General features: G+C 39.1%; 2 protein-coding genes across 2 annotated transcripts; both read right to left on the bottom strand.

Moving 5' to 3' along the window:
• Positions 1-1,568: 1,568 nt before the first annotated feature.
• Positions 1,569-5,280, bottom strand: LOC102713852 (WAT1-related protein At4g08290-like). Its single transcript, XM_006661623.3, has 7 exons — positions 5,014-5,280; positions 3,744-3,806; positions 3,544-3,660; positions 2,566-2,806; positions 2,314-2,472; positions 2,045-2,196; positions 1,569-1,951 (listed from the first exon to the last, which is right to left on the bottom strand). Exons 1-7 carry the CDS (start codon positions 5,202-5,204, stop codon positions 1,780-1,782), a joined length of 1,095 nt encoding a protein of 364 aa, XP_006661686.1. The 5' UTR covers positions 5,205-5,280; the 3' UTR covers positions 1,569-1,779.
• A 7,124-nt stretch (positions 5,281-12,404) lies between these two features.
• LOC102713399 (uncharacterized protein At1g10890-like) lies at positions 12,405-20,100 on the bottom strand. The gene is made up of 4 exons (XM_006661621.3): positions 19,818-20,100; positions 16,429-16,638; positions 13,268-13,487; positions 12,405-12,828 (listed from the first exon to the last, which is right to left on the bottom strand). The coding sequence occupies exons 1-4, from the start codon at positions 19,931-19,933 to the stop codon at positions 12,595-12,597; spliced, it is 780 nt and encodes a 259-aa protein (XP_006661684.1). The 5' UTR covers positions 19,934-20,100; the 3' UTR covers positions 12,405-12,594.
• Positions 20,101-22,854: the final 2,754 nt, after the last annotated feature.

Genomic DNA, 22,854 nt, shown 5'->3' with positions numbered 1-22,854 from the left:
GAATATATGTACTAGGGGTATCCGTAGACTATACATATATACGTATGGTAGAGTTTATCGAATAGGAAAGCAATTATATCTGTATGGTATTAACTGGAATTTGGTAACTATCGGATTGCATGCCGCACATACCGGATCCAAGTTGTAACCGGATTTGGATAGATCTTGGTCTTATGAGATTAGGATTATACCTATAAGCCCTATCCCCCACTATATAAGGGGGACAGGGGCACCTCTTATGAGGCACGGCCAGACACACGGCATATTCAGATCGGCTATCTTCTAGTTGATCCGTCCACAATCCAATACAATTGCCTAGCAGGAGTAGGGTATTATCTCGCTAGTGGAAGCCTAAGCCTGGGTAACCCCATGTCTTCATCCTATAACCATCGATCTTTACGTCTCGCTAGCCACCCCATATATATTGCCGACGTCCAAATCGTCGACAGACAGAAACTCTAGTGGTTCTATTGGAAAGGCCCAAAACTCCTCTAATATCACATTGGTCAGTACGAGAATGGTAATGATATGACACCATTTGTTGCAAACTAATATTTTTCATGAGTTCTAGTGGAACTCTTGAAACTTCTCAAATGACATTTTTTATATTTGAATAAAAGGATGTCACACCATGAGTATTATGTGCTTTCAATTTCATAAGTTTGTACATGGCTTACAGGTAAAGCAGCAATAGCATGCAATGATGTTGACCATGGACCAAGACAAGCTACTCAAAGGTGGTTTTCAGTACTGCCACGTTTCCCAAGGGCCAAAGAATGATAAATATGAAAGATGAGATGTTTTGATAAAATGGTTGAGCCTACCATGACAACACTAAATTCAAACAGCTGTCGCATCTACGTATAAGCCATGTGTTAGCGCCTATGCGTACTTGTTGGAAAGATCTTAGAGTCATATTTTCAATGAATCTGTTTCGTATTCAAAGTCCTTCTATGCTGGCCAACATCATAGAAATAATGTGATACACGACTTATAGTAGACATTTGGGCTTGTAACTTCATATAGGACCCTGGCCTAGGTAGGGTGCCCTATTCTAGTGGAATGCAACCATTGCGACCTCTTGCTATCCTCCCATCTCCTTAAATAGTTTTCACCTCCCATCTCTTTAAATAGTTTTCACCCCTTAGGATGGGTTGTGCTTTGTTTAGCTTGAAGTCAAGTATCTTCTACTTTTTTGGGTAAATTCATGATTGGTTGGATAGTCTTTTTCTCGTTAGGAAAGCTTAGCTTTATCTTATATGCAATTCCTCTTTGTAATTTATATTTCTTTTATCTTGTTCTTTTTAGTTTTTGCTTTCAAGCTCACATCTTATACGGTTGTAGTCCTATTAGCTAAGGTTGATTTGCACAATCAACATCATCCGTCGCGGAGTATGTGTATGGATCGTTAAGGAGCTACAACTCAATGTCTCCTACTGTTGTAGTCGGATCATCAAAATTTCCTCTAAAATCAACCGCTGTCTTAAGTCACTGAAGAATCGATCACCCCTACTCACGTCAAGTGGTATCTAAGCTATGAGAATATTACTTAGTAACTAATCAAGAGATTAAATAGCATGATACACCCATACATCTTAGGCCTGAAACTCCATTCACTACATATGTAAAATAGGTAATAGTTCTAAGTTATACGTTGCACATAAAATTAGACAGGAATACTTTGGTAGTCTTTGTTAAATCGACAAGATACATGCATCACCAAGGAAAGTCACCATGTAGTAAATTACTGAAGCTTTCCTTGTTATTACCTAATGACTGTTATATGTGTTCAAGATTACTTGTTTTGTTAACATTAGTAGTGGAGAATGGTAGCTCAAAAGATTTGTGCTTCTCAAAATTGTCATCTTGATCAACTTGGTTGGCATGGTCCTTGTTCTTGCCCCAGATGAGAGCATACAAGCCCACAACAATAATTATTGCACCAATAACCCTGTATGGTATATAAATAATGAGATGCGTTACTTGTGAGCTTTGCCATGAAACACATACTAGTAAAATTAAATTCCGGAGTAAGCCTATATACCTTCCCAAGGTAACAACCTCAGAAAGAATGAAAGAACCCAAAATAGTCACTATGATCATGCAGAGCGGGCTAAAAGCAGTTACGAATACTGGACCCCTCTCCTTTATAACCATGCCTTGCACATAATAAGCTACTCCAGAACACATTATTCCCTGCAAGAAAGATGAAACGTTATATACATGACAATACATGACCATAGAAGTTCCATTCAACTTTAACCATCTAAAAATAAAATAAATTACATATAGCTAGTTGACCATATAGCTTACAGAGTAGACAGCAGTAAAAAGCCTCATATCAAAGCCAATTAACCAAGCCTTCATGTCACGCTCCATAACCAGGGCTATCGCCCCACTCTGTGCTACACCCATGGCGCATATCAGTGTGGTTAGAGAGAGCTCGGCCGGGTAATTCCTTAATGTGTATGACTGAAAATACATAGTTCTATATTAGAACAAGCTATAAAATAAAGTACTCAAATACGATGCAAAATGTGAGAAAAGAGGGTATTAGTCAATTACTTGGAGAATGAAGAAGGCAGACCAACAAAAGCAGCTTAATAAAATCATGAAGATACCCATAAGCCAATGGCCACTGTTCTGGCCACTATTGTCTGCGACGTTGTAATTGGCATTCTTGGTCCATGGAAAATTGATGACAGGGCCCTTGAAGAGTATCATAAGCATAGCTCCGCCCACTGTTACCAGGGTGCCAACTATTTTTGCCTGGCTCCGTCGTTCCTTGATGCTTATTCTCTCCATCCTAGTTGTGTGTGCAACAAATTTTCATGAAGCTTTTATCATTTTGAGGCAAAAAATAGAAAACTTGGGAAAATTTTCATAAAATTATGTTCAAAATTAGTATTATAAGTGCCCCATGTCCCCATCTTGCAAATTCCATGCATAATGACTTTGTAGACTAGGTTCACTTATCATTATCAAGCTTCTAAAACCATTTTGTCATCATTTCATGTAAAAAGTTCACCCGTGATGTTTTCAAGAAAATAATTCTACTTCTTGTAGTTGTACTTCAGGCTGTCGAATCGGTTTAATTTTTATTTTTACATTCTAGAATGGGATAAAACTATAAAAGTCATTTCTCAATCCTGCAAAATGCGTATAATTCATCCCTCCGCCCATTTGCCAGTGTTCTTAACACATGATCACTAGTAGTCAGTAGTACATATGCTAGTCTATCTCTACTTTCGATTAAGAGTTATGCCGCATTGTCTTAATTATTATACTCAAGCATTCAGGCTACATATACGCTAAAATCAATAAGATGGTTAGAAAATTTATTCGGGGAGGGTAACATTTTACGGTACACTTTTGCCTAGACCTTCCACGGTGGACATAGATATATACAGACAGCACCCTACATGGGATGTATCAGTGCTAACTAGCCATGCTGATTCCAACCATACTGGATACTGCTGTACAAAACATCAAGCGCATGGGCCACAAATAGTAGTGTGATGTATGGAAGATCTGGTCGCTCACCTGAGTATGATGGCATTTACAAACGTTACAGCAGGCAATATGTTTGTCAGTGCCGATGAGAAGCTTGCCGACGTGTTCTTGGCTCCCATATAGAAGAAGTTTTGGTCAAGCACAGGCCTTGCATAATTTTATAAAATTATAAGTATGATATTAACATATTGTAACATCATCAGAATGTAATTGTATTGTTCGATCATTACTCAAGTAGCCCCAAAGCCATAATCTTGAAAAACACGGAAAGCGTCATTTTTGGCCTTGTTTTCCTATCATGAAAAAGGTAGCAACTGTTTAGAATATGAACTCACTTCCTCCCTTCTTTTCTAGAATACTCTCTACTTATTACCATGTATATACAAATCTCGATATTCTACTATCAGTAGTTGTTGCGGTAGTATAAATAGATCAGATGCATTGGATTTGAAAAAATAAACAGTCTAGATAAAATATTTTGACAACGACGGAAAGCACCGTAGAGAGCATTGTTTTAGAGAGCATTGTAGAACACTTATTCTTAACTATGTTGACAACGACTGAAATTGAAAAGATATATGTACGACCTCCACCGTAGAAATTTCGTTCTTTTAGAATGCACAGATGAATGTAAAATTAACGGTTTGCCACTGGCGTCCTACTCTTATTTGTTCAACAAATTATGCCTTCTTTTGCTGTTAACTGAAACGTGTACTTTCTCTACTTTGGTACGGTCAGTAATGTTTTTGTCTAGCTACATATAATAGAAACAAAATTTTCCACATAAATGTTTTAGTAGCCTTAGTGTGCCGTAGTTTTGGAAACCTGTTATTGGCAGGTGGGTGTACTAGAGGTACATGTCTATGAAATGATTCTCTAGTGCTGATAATTTATTGACTGTATATGGCCTTGCAAGAAGTTGTTGTTTATATATATTGATGTTTGTAAATATATATTAGGATTGTTTCAAATCACTCCGCTGTCACATTGAAAGATAAGTAATTGATCTAGTTGAAAAGTCGTAACAAAATAATTAACCTGAAGACATTTTTCTTAAGTTGCATTCTTGCATGTAGAGTACACATGCACAAGGAATTTCTATATCACCATGACACAACCACCTACAATAAACCCCTTATCATTCTTTATCATAAGATGTATTAAATAATCTTATGATGTGTAACCGAGGTAATATGTACATGGTCGTTCATTTACGGAAATACGTATGGATATCCCATATATACTGCTAGTACATTTTATTCAAACTATTTGAAAAATGTCACCGGGATGAGAAGAACTTAATGGCGTACGTGATTGTTTCTCAACGAAATTCAACAATGTTTCTGTGAGAACTTACGGAGAAAATTTTTTGGCTTGCCGAGTGGCCCATCTATGGAACAGATCTTAATAACTTCAAAAGGATTTAAAAATAACTTTTGAAAAGTGCAGACTTTTGCGAACAGTAAAAAAATCGATCAAGAGGAGATACACGTTCCGAACCTCTCGAACCAGAGCGCGAATGGCGCCATGACCACGGCGGCTACGGCATTCCGGTATACGACCAGGACGTAGTGGCTCATGCCTTGCCGCAGCGACGCGACGGAGATGAGGAACAGCCCGGCGAAGCCAAACTGCAAGAAGACCATGGCCATGTACGGCATGGCCTTCCTCCATTTCCCAGTAAGTTCCATGCGATCACCTGCTTCGGCTGGCTACAAGACTATCTGCCTTCCTATATAGCTCGCTCACGCCGCTCTGCCCTGCCTGCTTGTCATGCAATGCACACACACCTTTATATACAACCGGCCTGCCATGCCTGGGCCAACCAGAGTCGCACTATACGCTACTCTGGCATGCGTCACCTAGACACGAGTGACGACGACTGCTACCTTACTGGTCATCGATTCTTCATTCTTTCCAAAGGTTGACACAGCAGCCATATTATGCTTAGCTCCGGCGGACGCGGATTCAGTAACATTGTCCGTGATATTCTCGGTCACATTGAGTCACTGACATGTGGGACTCACGTGAATCCAGACACATGTGGGTCTGGGTCCCACATGTCAGTGCTGAGAATGTATCCAGATCCAGCTCGGGCCATAAAAAATTGATCCGGTTTGATTTATGCCGTATATCTCTGCCAGACATATATCATACACATCAACACGGCTAGTGTCTACGTTAATTTCCTTTTAGTTAGTACCTTTTTGACAGGCAGTCGTAGCCAATGCCTTTCTTCTAGAGTAAGAGAGTGATTCATGTCTCCCTAGTTTGGCTTGTTTTTCGGCCGGATTTAGTTAATTAATTTCCAAATGCATGGTGCGTTGGTCACTTTAAATTAAAGTTGTTGGAGGTAGTGGGGATAAGTGGGAGCCAAGAGTGAGAGCGAGGTTTGGTTCTTGGCCTATCTAGCTCTATAGGCAGCCGCTCTCCGCCCCCGGGTGGTGGCAAACAAGCGTACAAGATCTGCTTGCTTGCTTTGGCTGGTGGTGCGTTCATGCTAGGACTCGCAAATAAAGTTGAGCGGTCGCGAACTTATCCGGTAAAGTGCCATGGATATATCGATCGATGATTTTTTTTCCATATGCTTCAGACAGCAGACTACTGACTTGCTTTGTTTTGTCAGTTCGGCCTGAACGTGCCTGCCCATCCGACCAGGGTAAGAGCAACAAATTAAGAAATTATTTGACTACAGACCTAATTCGATACTGCTACGAGCACTGGCGCTGTGCACATTGATTGAACTTCAAACAAAGCGCAACAGACTAAATTACCCGTCTACACATTAATTAAGAGTTCATAAGTTCACTCCGCGATTTGGTTTTAGCAAACAGCTAACAATTAGTTACATGTAAAATTTATGATGATCATTAATTACGAGCTAACCATTGGCAAAGCTCGCTGTAATACTAGAGGGAGAGAGAGGAGTGGTTTAGTTGCACATTGGTCAACAAGGATGATGCTACACGTGTACGTGTAAAGGGTATAATTATCCCTTTCTCTAGCAAAACAGAGGTTAATCAGTCTGAAATTGTTACCAGCTCGAACACCACTGAGACAAGTCCCATCAGAGTTTCATTCACATTTAGTGAGATGACACATTAGCAAATTTAATGCTACGGCGAAAAAGATATGTGGGGTAAGAGCAAATGTCATTTGGATGAAATCGGGTGCACGCTGTTATCCACGTATTGTAAACCGAATGAAACTATATTGTGAGTATTTTGTTTTATCTCCACACGTTATTGTTATTAGCTAGAGTTTTACTTACATCTTTCCTTTTGTACCTCGAGGTACCGGTATCTCGAGGTACCAAATCATTTTTTACCATTGGATCTAACTAAGTAGGATGTGCACTGTTGGATCCAACGATTAGAAACGATTTGGTATCTCGAGGTACCGATATCTCAAGGTAAAAAGGAAGGATGGGAGTAAAACTCTATTAGCTATGATGTGCGGCGAGCAGCACGGAGGAGACGATGCTGGCGAGCGGGGCAGCATGGAGTGGCGCGCAAGTGCGGAGAAGCGGCGCCGGCGTGCGAGAGCGGAGGAGCGTGTGAGGAGATGACCCAGCAAGCAGCATAGCACGAAGGACTGGTGCTGGATCATGGAGAAGCGGCGCCGGTGCGTGAGGCACCAAGGAGACGACGCCGATGAGCGAGAAGATGAATGCACTGGTAAGTGACTCCCATTCATACGGTATTCCGTTGCCTAGATTTTCTGATATTTTTTTTGTCTTTCACGAGCTCCATTAGGCATTAGTAAGGTCAGATATGAAATAGCCTCTTTTTTTAATTAACCGTTCATGTGTAAGGTTTTCGTACCCGGTTTTTTTTATAAATTAGGTTAATTTTCTTCTTCTTAATGTAAAAGCGGAACAATTATGTCTCAGTTTCAAGAAAAAACTCAGAAGATGATGTGTGGCACTTTTGGAAAGACCGAAATGAAACTGTGCACTGCTACTGAGGTTACGGCAGGGTCCAATTGTAGTATGAATGTATGACACATTAATTGTTAATTCGTCAGACCCTAAGAGGCTGAGACCTGAGTGTTTCAGACTTGAGAGTTTATTTTCTCTCTTTGAAGATTATAGTTCAGATATTCAGAGTTGATCTCTTCTGCTTGGACGCCAGATGTAAGGATGCCTCGGAAGTTTTTCATTACAGTAACACAGTGAAAACATTACAATTAATAGGTCGACCGTATTCATGAAATCGGATACATCCATCCCATGCAGTAAAAGAGCACTTTACCTATACTTATGTAAGCTCTATGCATGTCTAATAGACGCTCTTTTCTCAATTAAATAAAATAATCTTCGAAGATATTTACGTATCCTTTAGATATAAACTGGTGCATGCCATGCCAAACTATCGATGGTAAAGAAAAGGCAGAGCATGATCCATCAGGTGGATGCCCATGTCCATGATTTCTGCATGATCCCTGTGAAATTAAATTAAATTAAAGCAAGCATCACCCGCTGCCACGGCAAGCGGCAAGCAGGTGAGCCCGGCACGACACGCTGTTTCATTTCACAGCGCACTCGATCGATCGACGCAGACCCAAGTTTGCAAATTGCAAAGCATGCACTAGGGCGGCAGGAGCTGCTTTTTTCTTCTGTAGATGCTACGATACGCAAGCACTTTAGGGTGCATCTCTCCTCCACGTAAAATTTTTAGTGTGCCAATTGTTTTCCCGTTCTACTAGCTAGTGACCAGCTGCTTTTAACTACTTATGGTGAGTGTAGATAACGTATTGTGTTTCTAGCTAGCTAGTCCAAGCAGCTAGCCAAAAGGCAAGGAATTAACAGCGACCAAAAACCAAAAACCAAATGCCTGTTCTGAATCATGGTGATGAACTCTACGAAAAGCTTGTTCAGAAACTTTGTGATATGACTTTTTTATCCCAACTTTCTTTTAGCTAAAGACAAATTATCGTTGTTGATTTGCTGAATAAATCTTTGGTCGGATGCGTGTATTACAACTGATGTTGAGTTGAGAAGCTGAAGTATTTTAAAGCACCCTCATGCCACCCATTAGTCTCAATCTGATAACTGTTGCCATCGTCAGTCAACATGGGCTCACTGAACTTTAATAAAAATGATGATTTGACGTGTTGCTTGCCACATTCTGAATTATGGCACCAACTAATTAAGTGGTGTACTATTGATGTGGCGATACGGGTATGTATGTAACCAATATATTTAAGTCGATGTGACTGCATCTTATCACTAACTTCAAGACTTAAAAGTTAGGGAAGGAAAAGGTTGAGAAATGAAAGAAGTAATTAAGTCCTAAATAAAAGTTAGGTAGTGTGTATCATGGTATATATATGAAATCAACGTAGCATACGTTGAGCAAACTGCAGATGACTAAAACTGTACTCTTCAAACTAAGTTGCTTGCTCTGAACTAGGAAGTCACGTTGTCTACGTAAGGGTATGTTTGGATGGATGGTTTTGGATGGATAGGATATGGCGGCCGATTTTTTTAGGTGTTTGGTTGGTGGGCGGTCCGGAGGAGAATATTCCCTCCAGATGCCGGATGGATGAATCCGGACGATTTCCCCGGATTTGGCCGCCCGGGCGAGTCGGGCGAGCAGGCGAGCGGTCGCGTCACCGCGTGGAGAGAGCGGGCGAGCGACGATGAGCGTGGCGACGAGCGGGCTACGAGCATGGCGGCGACGGCGATGCCGATGTGGGCCCGGCGACGATGACGACGACGTGTTGCGACCGGGAGGAGGTAGCAGCGACGAGCGCGGCGGCGACAGTGTTGCCGATGCGGGCCCGGCGACGACGACAGCGACGTGCTGCCACCAGGAGGAGGGAGCGGCGGCGAGCACAGCGGCGACAGCGATGCCGATGCGTGCCCGGCGACGACGACGATGACATCCTGCGGCTGGAGAAGGGAGCAGCGGCGAGCGCCGGCGCGGGCAATGAGCGCGGCGGCGAGCGGCCGAGAGGAGGAGGCGTGAGGCGGCGGCCGGGGGAGGAGGCGCGAGGCGCTGGTCGGCGGGGGGAGGCAGCGGCGGCGGCTGGGGGAAGGAGGCGGCGACGCCCAGATCCAGCCACTTTCTTCATTTTTTTTCTTTTCTTTTTTTTCTTTTTTATATGTGTATTTATAATGGAGATTGTAGTGTAAATTGTTGGAAATTTTATGATTTGTATTGTGTATATTTTCTTGTTTTTATGCTTATTACATGGGCATTGAGTAGAGGATAAATTGCTACTTTTAGTCTTCTATAACTGAGTATATTCATACTAACCGAGAGGTCGAACATCACGTGAGTCATGCCAATGTTCATCATAATATATAGATTTTTTTTAATTTTTAAACATTTTTAAAAATAATTTTATTACTAAACCTCAAGGGAAATATTTTCACCGCATGAACCTTTTGACCACGCTACCAACATTGACTTGGCCAAACGGCTTGCCACGTCATTGTCGGTGGCGTCACAGCATTGTCTTGTCATGCCACCGACAATGGTATGGCAAGACTGCCACGCCATGGCACGCCGATTAGGTTGCGTGCCAGCGTTATCTTGCCACACCAATGTTGGTGGCGTGGCCAAAAGATTTAGATTTGGAAATTTTTTCCCGAAGGTTTAGTAATAAAATTATTTATTAAAAAGGTTTAGAAAATAAAAAAATCTCTAATATGTACTCCATATACCCCGTTGAATACGGACAGTCTTTCATGGATTATTGCTCTATTGTCTGTTTAGTAATTGTGGTGTGTTCTTACATCGGCTCAAATCGATTTGTGTGAACTGTGAAGCACTGGTCCGACATAAAACACTCATGCTATGATAAGACCTATTGCTACCTCCATTTGTTTGCTGACAATGTAATGAATATCAAAATTGGAATTTCAGAAAAGGCACCGATGACTGATCCCATATCTTTGTAATCTTTCCATAAATCAGCAAAACACTATTGCGGTGTCCCTGTAATCTTACTATAAATGCTATTCTTTTTCAGCTGATAATCATGCAACTTAGTTCACCAAGAAAACTGTCACCTGAAAGGATAGACATGAGAAATACTGACAAAACTGAAACTATAGGATTAAAAGCATTTTAAAACAAGAGTGATAAACTGGATTATACGAAACCATGGATAATTCAGCAATTTTCTTTTGTGGAGATTCAGTTTAGTTGTCATTGTTACTGAAAGAAGAATCACTGACTAGGTAGTGAAAAAAGAAGAAAGTTCTGCTGTAGTGTCGTCCTGATCTGAGCTGTGCTGTTCTGATTTGAACAGTATTCTCTTCTTTAAACACTTTGTGCAATGCTCTACAGTAGTGGTCGCATTGCAGATAATTATAGCGTATCCATCCTTCTAAATCAACAGCAATAATGCATTTGATTCCCAACCTTTCAAGAAAGCAAACCCATCTTTCAGTTGTGTTCTCCCTGATGAAAAAATGCATTCACAATCAGAATAACGAGCTTCACTTTACCATGAACGTGAACTGCCGTGTTGGTGTAAAATAGTTTCCCGATTGAACGGGCAAGATGCAGAGTATAAGAAGAATTTCAGATGAATTTCTCTTCCATGTGAGCTTAAAGATTCAAAAGGAACATATCAATTCTAGTTATTTCTATGGTCCTTTTTTCTCGTTTTACGAAAATGAACCCCTTTTTTTAAAGTATAGTATGTCAAAGGTGGCTCATTGACCTTGTTACCCAAATTATATGGCATTCCCAATATTTTTCCCCTTATTCTGGCCCATTAATCGCCAGTACTTTCCACTTCCCTTAATGACCAGAATTTTAATAATGCCAAATGTTTGTCCATAAACCAAAATACCTTAAAGATTTATAATGACTGCTATTTTGTGCAGAAAGACTTTCGTCCAACATAAGTTACAAGATACCCTGTGTAAGTTACAAGATAAATACGACGGTAGCTTTAATCTCTATTCCTTTTAAAACAAGGTAACGGTTGAGACAATAAATCTTCACCTCATTAACTTTGTTTTATGTAGTATATTTTACCACTTCCTACTTCATATACTATAATATTACTAAATACTCCTATTTAATTATATATTATTTATCTCTAAAACACAAATTTATTATGAAAAACTACTTCATACATTATAGTATTACAAAATACAGAGTATTTATTCACATGATTCTACATAATATTACAAAATGATCCTCCTTGACATGTTTCTATATTATTTATCTATAAAATACGAATTTATAACAGACAAATTGTTCTAAAACCCTCAATTTTTTTTAAGCTATTGCATTCTTGCCCTCATTTTCAACTCCAATTGGAATTTTACACTTACTTTTCAACTTTGTGATTTTACCATTGATTTTTCAAAGTAAAGTTAATGTTTGCTCCTATTACATTATGTCCAACGCCGTTACTAAAACTTAACGGAATAGGGGCAAACATAACAAGCATAAGGCTTGGTTTGAATAAATTAGAGTGAAAGCACACAGCTACAAGAGTAAAGATAAAAATCACAATTAGAATTGAAACCAGGGTAAGAACATAATTATCACTAAATGATAAGTGAAAAATTTCAAAGGTGTAGTTCCTACAAGTACACGTCAACACGGCATCTCACGTAAGAAAAACGTGAGAGAAGGCCACGGCATTAGTTCCTATAAGGGAATGCAATGGACAATGCTTACGGCATTTACAAGAGATGTCTAAAATTAATTCCTAAAACTAAATTTTAGGAGTTAGACTAGAAAATATATCTTAAATAGGTTACCAAATACATTCCTAATATTTACATATTCGTAAAATTAAATCTCATCCTAAATTTGAGAAAAAATGTGTTTCCAATACAACTTATTCAGTTTTAGATATCTGTTGGAGGGTGTGTAATTTTTATGCCCAATATTTTTTTGGATGAACCCAATACATGCTAAAATAAAATATTATCATCCTCTCGGTTCCAGGAGTACGCAGTGGCCACAAGATGAAACCGTACAAATTTCAGAAACCACTAGCAGTGTTGCTGTGCCACAAGTACACGTCAACACACTACCAATCATTAGAGACGTTAGTAACTCTAAATTTGTCAGAACAAACAGATCACAACACTAAACCAAATTAACGTTTATTCTTCCCAAGTAATTTCATCTGATTAGCTCTATCTTCCTCCTCCTCTATCTTCTTTCTTCGCAAAGCTTCTTCCCTTTGCTTTTGAATTCTTTCCAACTCCAAAAATCGTTCTAGCTCTTTCTGCTGCTGTTGCAATGCTTCTTTTCTTTGAGCTTCCTCTACTTTGCGCCTGTTCTCCTCAAGCATCCTGTCCAACTCCTCCCTCTCTCTTTTTTCCTGTTCCTGCAATCATAAAATTTGAACTAACTCGATTTGGACAAGATTCTTTCAAGAAGAATGAATCAGATTATGGTCTCAGTCATAATGAAAACCTTCTGATAAATTGTTGCCAATTTTCAGTCGTAATAGCATAAAAAAAAATGTGCAGCCATACTAGCACCAATCCAACTAACAAGGCACCATGCTGCTTTAAGCAAAAGGCTATAGACGCATACTGTCTCCTTCAAAAGAATCAATTTGAGGGAACTTCTGAACAACTTGATGTCCAGATTCATCCCTACAAGCTTTTTTTTTTGAACAGAGGAAGTCTGGTTTAGGTTTATGTTGGTGGTTTTATCTTAACATTCCAAGAATAAATTAGCATCATTAATCCCCGTATTTGAAGATATATTCTTGTAAAGATGAACAGTAATAAGCATATCATGACATGCATAATACTTACCGCTTTCTGCCTGGCTTCACGGAGAGCCGCTTCCTTCTCTTTTTGTAGTTGAGCATCAACCTCATCAAATAGCTTTTTGATACCTTCCTCAACTCGCCGTTTTATTTCATATTTTCCATCCTCAGAGTTCAGATGGTCCTCAACATTTTTTCTTATAGCTTCTTCAACTCTTCGAGCAAGCTCCTCTTCCAGTAGCTTCAGTTCAGCTTCCTTTTGGCGCCTGCTGAGAAAAACACAATGTTATGGGGATTGGTACACCCTAGCAAAACTGATATCCCATGTGAGAATGAACAGATAGAATTAATGAATTAAGGACCCATATATCAACAGAAAAGTACATACCACATAATCAATCTAGACTAGCGCAATTATGTAATAGGATTTCTGGTTGAATAGGTGAATTCAAGTAAAAATTGATATGCAATGTCTCAATAAACACAAGCATAATTATAACAGTGGAATTGAGCAGAAAAGCCTAAAGGAAAACTCAGCATAACAACACCCAATTTGGAAAAGATAGAAATGCCTATTTTTCATGTGAAAGAGAGAAAACTCAGCATAGTTATGTCATAGGATTTATGTCAAGAGACTGCAGTACACAACCATAACATGGCTTTGCAGTTTTGAATCATCTAAATTTTGACCTTTTTGTATGAGTCTGCTCACAATAAACACAAAAGTTCCTTCAACCTGGAAAGGGAGCATTATGGGCTTATGTTAGTATTTACTTGAAAGTATTATTCATATTAAAGTCATTGATTAATGTATAAAGCAGGTAAATTCTAAGTGTGAAAATTCCCAAAGGTAGATTGCAAATGTTCTATAAAAATATAGATATCTATCAATTAATATATGACAACAAAAAAAATGGCATACTCCACTTTCAGAACATGCAGGTACCTAGTTTTTACACTTTCTGTTCATGTTCTAGTAATATGAGGAATTGGCATTGACTATGTTGTTGAAAAATCATTTAGAAGCATAACAAAAGGTGGCCTGAGTGTATGCATTCCTACCACTATATTTAAGGAACCAATTGCAATTTTCCAATAAAAACTTAACGTATGCACATGTCAGCCGTTTGCATTTGACCTCAAGTTGGATTTCCTTTGTATCTTTGCTTATGGTGGGACTAGTGAAATTCAACTGCCCATCGATCAAATCCGACACAGCCACAGAGGTTGTTGGAAGATGAGTCTATTTCCCATTAAACACCACTAACATTTATCTTGTTTTATATTACTATCAATCAGCACAGTGAACAAATGGAAATCAATGAAACACTTGAGCAATAGATTTTTCAGTATTGCAATGAACATGCACCAATTATTTGGTTTTTGAAATGCACGAAATTAGTCCAGCTATCATTCACCTCTTTATTCAACTTTCTCAGTCATATGCACCAACCTGTAACTAAATTTCTGAAGATAGCCTGATCCAGCAAACAACTATGTACATAGAATTGTAAAATTCAGACTGTTTATAGTTGTGCTACATTTTTTTAGATTTGAATGTCTCACCTATCATTTGTTAGTTCAATTTGCTACTCTTCTCTAATTTTAATTTGACATGTTCTGAAGTACTATTCCAGACTCATTGCCAGCTATCTTATGCATATTCAGCGGTTACTATAGTTCTGCTACATTTTCTCTATTTATTTTGTATTACTTCTTATGTTCACATTCTGCTATGTATAGTTTTGGATCAAACAATGACTTCATTTGTTTCTATTGCTAGTCTTGTCATGAAAAAGAAAGATAAAAAGCCCCAAATATAATAATTCCGTGTAGGCACAGTGCAAGAATCTAACTCCAATGAGGTCCGATTCTATGTTGAATTTTCGTTTAGTCATTTAGCTGCTGATCAGCCATCCCATGTAATAATTCGGTGTATTCCACCAGCATGTTTACAAAGATGTAAGGTATTATCCATCTAGCATTTAATTAATACATTATGAATAAAATGCTTTGAAATATATTTCACCACACCTCAATCTGCATGCGTTACAAAGATGTCAGGTTTGATGCATTTAGTAGTTAACCTCTGGACAATGTGTGTGTGACCAAAGATCATCTCATTCAACAATAATAACCAAATAAAGTCACAAACGGGATGGAAATCTGTTTGCACGGAACGCCTGATCATTGGCTGCTGTGCTCAAAAGGTAATGGAAGCAACGAAGACAGTAATATATATAGCGTATGTAACAATGGTTGTTGAACTGCTAGCTTTAGGCCAGCTGAAAAATCAGGCTGCTGGTGCTTAATTTAGGGATTGAATGGTTTAATCAGGCATTAGCGTGGAAAACAACCAATTAAATCAGTTAGCTTGCCAATTTGGTTCATGAAAAAAATACAAGTTGGATGTGCAGATTCGTTTGAGTGGAGAGAGAAAAGTAAAATGGAACTAAAAATCTTTCCTGGAGAGGTGGATAAGATATTAGGTGGCAGTCCTTGTAGGTAAAACCCATACAGATTCACTTGATTACTGTGCTAAACTCCTCCAGTACGTATGCTCACCTGATTATGCGGCTATAGCAACTGACTTCTATACACTGGGCAAAATAGATGAGTATGTACTAATTTCACTATTTTTTCCCTGTAACTAGCTGGAACATATGCATGACAGACAGAACTGCTTCAGAAAAATTCAACATATTAAAATTTAGAATGAAACAACACATTTCCACTATACGAATTGAATAAAAAAATGTGTTTCTTAAACTATGGATAATAGATATAAGTACCAGTGTTTCTCTAGGTTATATAGATACCAGTGCTGAAACCATCGATATATAGATACAAGTACAGTGTTGCACTGAATGACAGGCTAGTCCCACCCGTCTAAGCTGCCAAGGCTGGCTAGACGGCTGCCTAGGTAGCAAAAGCACAAGATACAAGAAAATATGGCCTATATTGTGTGTTTCAACTGGTATGTTTATTGAATTGCGAAGTCCACTGATGTTTTGATGAGTTCAGAATTTCACAGGTTGTTGTTCGTTTTTGGTTCGTGAATAAATATGACCAAATCAAGTATAGACGTACACTCTACAAAAGAAAATTGAAATTGATGATACTGCTTGGAAAGCAATACGATATATTATGGAGCTGCATTCATACAAAATAGAAAATCTGCATATAAACCAAGAAAACATAAATTACCTTTTCTTTTCTTCTTCCTCTTTTTGCTTCTCAATTAAATTGTTCTGCTCTGACACATGACTTGGGCTGCAGGAGTCATTTACAATGGAACTTGTACTGCTTCGACTTCTCTGTCTTCTTTGCCGCCTTGGTGATGGAGGACTCCTACGTCTCCTAGGAGTTGGGGACTGGCTTTTCTCCCATCTTGGAGAAGGAGACCGGCTTTTTCTCCTAACGAAAGGGAAATTGAATTGGAAAGAATATACAAGAACACACAAAATAAGATGCTGGATATTTCTAGTGTTGAAATAATAACTACAATAGAATAATTGACATGATGGCATGCATGCATAAAAAAACTGATTCATATGGCCTGTTACTATATAGCATGGATGCAAAAACACTTTTACTGTGCAGCATGCCCATGTATAAACAGTTAAGTGAGATAGATAGCACTAAAGAATGTAAAGAATAAAACTTAAATGTAACAAAGATACAAAAATTAAATATTTGAATTATATAAAATGCCAATTGGATGTCATGTGGGGACTTCAGTATAATCGGCGCAGCAGGCAACAGGGACAGACCGACAAGCATGACATGGATATTTGGTTTAGTTAGAGTTTGTTAGGAAATCTGTTAGGATTCTATCTCTTAATCTATTAGGATTCTATCTCTTAGATTTGCTATAAATTGTAAGCCGGATCAGTTAGAATTAATCAATCAAGAATTCAGTTATTTTCTGTGTTTGTTCCTGCCTCATCCGTGCGGCTCCGAACACGGCTCCTCTGTGCCGGCGAGGTCCAGGTCCTCCAGGACCACGCCCAACAAACTGCGTTCAAGTATTACCTTTGCCGAAATCCTCCATCCAATCTCCCAGCCCGTGACACACTAACATATGAGTAATTCCAAACTGAATGTTTGCCAAACAAGATAGGATTTAATTGCCAACCAACTAAAGCGAATATCAAAAGATCAAGATTAGCTTATCGCAGATGACAGATGAAATGCTTTGCAAAAGAAGAAAGTCATTCAACAGTTAAAAATGATGTTAAGAGAACACTACCAACCATCAATAAGCACAAATCTTTGATCCCCCTACCTCCAGCAGTAATAACAACAAAGATCTTTTGATTACTAGCTGAATATGCATCAGTCCTATTCCACATTATCATAGTAGCTATGATCAATGTCTCCTTCAGTGTCATGGACATTTGATATGCCAGCAATCATAATATCTGCCTACATGTTTCTGCCAGTACAGACTGTACAAGTCCTAGTTAAGATCTGGATAGAGTCGCATGTTAAGTGCTCAAATTTATAAATAATCATTGTGAAAAAGAAATCAACCAGTACCAAATAACAAAATAAATTTCACTTGAAACATGTTAAATCCAAATTATAGATTGCATCTGTTGAAGTGTTCATGATATTTTCTCAAGTGAAACAGAACTACATTCTGGAATTCTGGATATTACGTGCCAGGTTCGAGCAACTATCAAGGAAGAAAATATAGCTGATTTCAGTCAAGGAGTGATTTAGCCCTAAATATAACAGATGTCAGCATATAGCTCTGCTAACTTAGTTACAAACATGAAGCACTCCACATTATACGGCAATTTTGTTCTTACCTTCTCAAAAGCATGACTCTTCAACGCCAAAAATAAAATCAAAAGATTAATCACAAAAAAGATATTGTGATCACAAAAATCAAACATATGTTTTACCTAAGTTAGAGTTTGGTTGAAACAGAAACACCATAGATTGACACTTGTGGAGCTGATACTAGTTATAGAGTTGAGCATACACTTGCAGTGCACAACATGTTCATCTACCATTTCTAGGACAGCATCCTGCTACAAGACGACTATTTAACTCCTTTACAACCAACTACTGAACAAATCTTATATAATATGAATACAGTGAAAGCTAAGCAGAATTTGACACACAAGCAACCTTCTATTGTTATGGGAATTGGACAAGCAAGCCTAGGCCCCACCAATCTGGCCCAAAGGGAGGCACACTGGAATAGATTTAGCCCATTATCGACTTCCTTTATTTAGATAAGGCTCTTAAGAGTCAAGTCACCTTATATATATAAGCATCAGGTTGCTTCTCTATTCAGGCAAGCAATGAATCAAAATTAGTCAAGTTCTCCTTCCCAATCTATAGTTTCTTCTCATACCTTCTAAGCCCACACCACCCCACCATCTTCCTGGCGGTGTTTATCCCCAATGAATCGTAGACCATAAGATCTAATTCACATGATATCTTTGCTTTAAACAATGTGGATTGCTATTCCATGGACAACTAAAACAGATCTGCTAGTCATGCTAACAAGAAAGAAAAGATCCGGTAGTCATTCTAGTACATAGACTGCAAAAAGAGTTTCTTCCACAAGCCTCATAGTCAAGATTGTGAGTGAGGAATCCTAATTTCCAATATGTTTTCTCATATAGCAATCTCCCTACAAGCAGCAGCATAATTTCAGTCGGTTAATTAATGTTCATTTCTCTCTTCCTCTGTCAGAAGTGTGCATTTCCCCTTTTTACCAGTCTTCCATCCGTGCACATTTTTGTTTGCCATTACTCCGTAGTCAAAGTCAGTTGACCACTAATTTTGATCCAGAAAGACCATCATGCCCTTGTAGATGTTCCAAAATATTGTAGCACTTGAATTTTAACAAATACCATAAAATTGCCAATAATAGATTCTCATAAAAACATAAATTGGGAATTATAATAATATTATTATTATTATTTATAAATGCACTGTTGTAATGATCTGGCTCTTAAGTTTACTGAAATAATTTATGCCACAGAATTATATGTAGTCAATTACTAAGTATTTGGTCTAATATTTATAGCTATGCTATATTTATATGTGCATCAAAAAAGATATTTATATGTGCATGAAAAAAGATTTTTTTTCTTTAAACATCACATTTTTAAGCTACATGTGGAAACATTCAATCTAAATGAAAATTATTCTACCATAAAGTTTTCATATCATCTTAAAACCTAAAAAGATAAATTGCAGTTTTTAGGTTTTCTAGTATCATAAGGATATAATGGTCATTCAGAGACCAATTTGTTGGTTAACCGAAGCTGGCCAATGATAAGTGGTAAAGAAAAATGAATGTGCAAATTTGATGCAAAAAGTAAGTTTCCCCTTTATATTAGCATGCATTCTTGGATTAATTTATTTATTCCATCCCCAAAATTGAAAAAAATATCGGCATCGACCCCAAAATGTGGTAGGCATCTCACGACGAATTTCAATCCCAAAATCGGATACCGTGCCAAAAGACCAGACAGAAACATGCGAAGACAACCACAAATTGGATCTGCAAGAACATAGCCAACGTTTTGGGTGCTGGGGGATTGATAGGGGGGGTTGGGGACGCGTACCGAGAGAAGGTGTATGGGGAGCGGCTCCGATCTCGTCGACTCCGCCGGCTCCCGTACCGCGGGGAAGGGGATCGACGTCGGCGGTGTGACGACGGCGACCGGGACAGGCGCGGCATCCAGCTTCGCGTGGCTGCCGGAGCCAGCAAAGACGACGGCCCCGCCGGTCTGACTTGGTCGCCTTGCTGGGGCTGGGACTGGGAGGAGTGGACACTGGGGAGGGGATTGATGGGCAGCGACGGTGAGTGGAGAGCCCGGAGAGGGGATGGATGGCGGCGGCGCTAGACGGGTGGCGTCTGGATAGATGCAGCACTGCAGCAGCAGCAGCAGCAGCATCATATGGTGGGAGAGAATATGTAAGTGTATGCATTTTTTGAGAAATATTATTATTTTTATGAAAAATCACAAAATTGTGGTCACCTATGAAAATTCGCAAAATTAGAGACCTATTGAACGGGGAATGGGGATGGTCGATAGGGACCTGTCGACAGGCTGCTATTCGGCAGAAGGGCCTATCGAACAGGGGAAGGACGTCTGGACTCACCACCTGCCACTGCATGCCCTGTCGACCAACGGCTGTTTGACAGCCCGCGCCCATGAGCCTGTCGATCTCTAGATGTTCGATAGGCTGTTGTAATTAGATAAGTTATTTGAAATATGACGAACCGAAGACCAAGGAAAGGAAGAAGAATGCACCAAAATGCAGGTGCTGCACCAAACGCTGGTGGCTGTTTCTTGTTGTAAGTGAATGCAACGAAAAGACCCGGAACCCGATGTCAGTCAGAAAAGTAGGCAATCGAAATTATGGTATTGTTAACGACAGATTTCGGCAAATAGTCGTTATGGATCAAAACACGGTTAAAGACCAAATCGGATAAGAAGGTGTGAATTGGCTGGAGGCAGGAATCTCGAAGCAGCAGAGTTGTAGCCGATAGAGTCTGGATCGGACAAGAGCTGGAGTCCGATTGGGGTCACAGGTTAGAGATAGATTCGGTTTTAATTGTGTGACCGTGTAGGTTAATTAGGTTTTATCTTAGATTTCGGTTGAGATTCTTATATCTAATTAGAGTCTGAACTCTGTAAGTTAGTTAGTAACGGATTATTATCCGGCTAGGTTAGTTAATACCCGGAGCTATAAATATAAGTGCCCGGGCTCCTTGTAGGATATCTTCAGGTCAATCTAATTTGGCGCATCGCCTCAAAACCCTCGACTTGCTTGAGCTCTTGGCGCGGGGTTTGTCAGCTTCGCAATGTAAGTTCCTGCTCGTCAATACCCATCGATCAACTAGAAAAGGACTATCTCGGTTAAGTTCGATCTCCTGCCTAGTTGATCGACGGGCTGAGTTCTATTATTGCTTTAATTTGTTTTAGCTTGAAGTAGCAGTTCTCGATCAAGTCCTTATGGGCTCTTCTGTTCGATCTGTTAGCATTGTTTCGGTTAACCTGATTCTGTCTCGATTTGGTCTGATCAATCTGGTTTGTCGGATTTGTGTTATCAGATTAGATCAGGGGCTCACGAGGGCTTATTGCTGGGGTTCTAGCCAACATTATCTTAAGTAATCTGTTGATTGGTTCATTGAGCTCATCGGTTTTCATATTTCTATGATTATATCATACTAGTTACGTATTATCCCGGTTAGGTCTGGTCTACGCATATTTGGTACGATATGCTGATAGAGATCTGTTTGATCGACCAAGTCCAATGAGTTGGTTGACAAATTACGCTGGATTGTTATCTTATTGATCGTGTGCTACAGTAATCAGTCGATGCTATGCATAATTGTATCTAGATTTGTATTTTTTCGATTAGGTTCGATCATCTAGGTCTGATATGAGAATGAATGTTGTCACATGTTATTGTTCTACGCTGATGAACTAGTATAGCATCTCGTTTATGTTTGATTCCATATGAAGCCTCGTATTGGCTGGCAATGTTATGGGCGATAAGTACTGAAGTGGTCCGATCGGCTAATTAATCTTAAGATTGTCCCGGTTGGATCCGATCTTTTAAGATTAATTGGCTAGTTGGCCTATTTAGTGTTTATCCTATCTCTGACTCAGCCGGTTGGGCATGTTTAAGTTTACTATCGTGAAATTCCTGTAAAGCCGATCACCTAGTCTATCGACTGAGGTCCTAGGACGGTATCGGCTATCCGGCCGATAGCAATTCCAGGGTTAACTATTTAACATGCTTTATCTTGTCAGCTACAGGATTGGCTGGCATGCCTAGTATTTCTGATAATTAGGTCCTGCACTGCAGTAGTCTAAGATTAATTCACAGGCCAACGTGTGTGTCCATTGATGGTCATTTTCAACATCAATAGGTATTCGATAGGGTACTGCCCTGTCGAACAATGGAAGGATGACAGGGACCTGTCGAACTGCCCTTGTTCGACAGGCCTTGTCGACGTCGCTTGGGTACCCAGTCAAACTCTAGCCATTCGATATGTGCCCTATCGACCTACAGCAGTTCGATAGACTGCTAATTTTGAGATTTCCCTAAGACCGTCTCCAATTTTGCGATTTTCCATAAAAATAATAATATTTCTGAAAAATTTCAATTTTACAGTATACCAAATTTTTAGTGTAAAATTTAGTACGTCTTGTGAACGACCGTAAAATTACTCATAACAAATAGTATAGTCTTTAGCATGACGTTGGTTTTTGCTAATTTACCGTTGGTTTGTTTATTGCACGGAGCTCGCCTGAATAATATTTCGGTGTGGTAATTTTGTATTTTTAGTGACGGATTTACGATACCGATTCAAACTAAATTCATAATTGCATCTTTTTATTTTTATTGTCATTAGGGGCTCAAAAACAAAATGGTAGGGGCTGAAATAAAAAACATCGTTGCACATTCAAATTCAAAACCACTTGGTACACCAACCCGTGTACTCATAATTTAATATCTCACGGAATAAATCTATGTACATCAATCGAATGGCCTACATCGACTCTACATGACTCACTGTCTTACATGGATAATTTTTTTCTATATATCAGAAGTTTCCTACAAAATATAAATATATACAATTTT

This window comes from Oryza brachyantha, chromosome 10 (assembly GCF_000231095.2).
Source record: "Oryza brachyantha chromosome 10, ObraRS2, whole genome shotgun sequence".
NCBI classification, from domain to species: Eukaryota; Viridiplantae; Streptophyta; class Magnoliopsida; order Poales; family Poaceae; genus Oryza; species Oryza brachyantha.
The sequence above is the reverse complement of the archived record's forward strand: the minus strand, read 5'-3'. Positions and strand labels throughout refer to the sequence as shown.

Excerpts from the sequence above, each read along its gene's own strand:
- LOC102713852 (XM_006661623.3), bottom strand. The coding sequence starts at position 5,204 with ATGGAACTTACTGGGAAATGGAGGAAGGCCATGCCGTACATGGCCATG. Across the intron at positions 2,197-2,313 it reads TTTTTACTGCTGTCTACTCT|GGAATAATGTGTTCTGGAGT; the intron begins GTAAGCTATATG and ends TCTTTCTTGCAG. Across the intron at positions 1,952-2,044 it reads GAGGTTGTTACCTTGGGAAG|GGTTATTGGTGCAATAATTA; the intron begins GTATATAGGCTT and ends TATACCATACAG.
- LOC102713399 (XM_006661621.3), bottom strand. The coding sequence starts at position 19,933 with ATGCCGCGCCTGTCCCGGTCGCCGTCGTCACACCGCCGACGTCGATCC. Across the intron at positions 16,639-19,817 it reads TCCCCATACACCTTCTCTCG|GAGAAAAAGCCGGTCTCCTT; the intron begins GTACGCGTCCCC and ends CCCTTTCGTTAG. Across the intron at positions 12,829-13,267 it reads GTGAAGCCAGGCAGAAAGCG|GAACAGGAAAAAAGAGAGAG; the intron begins GTAAGTATTATG and ends TTATGATTGCAG.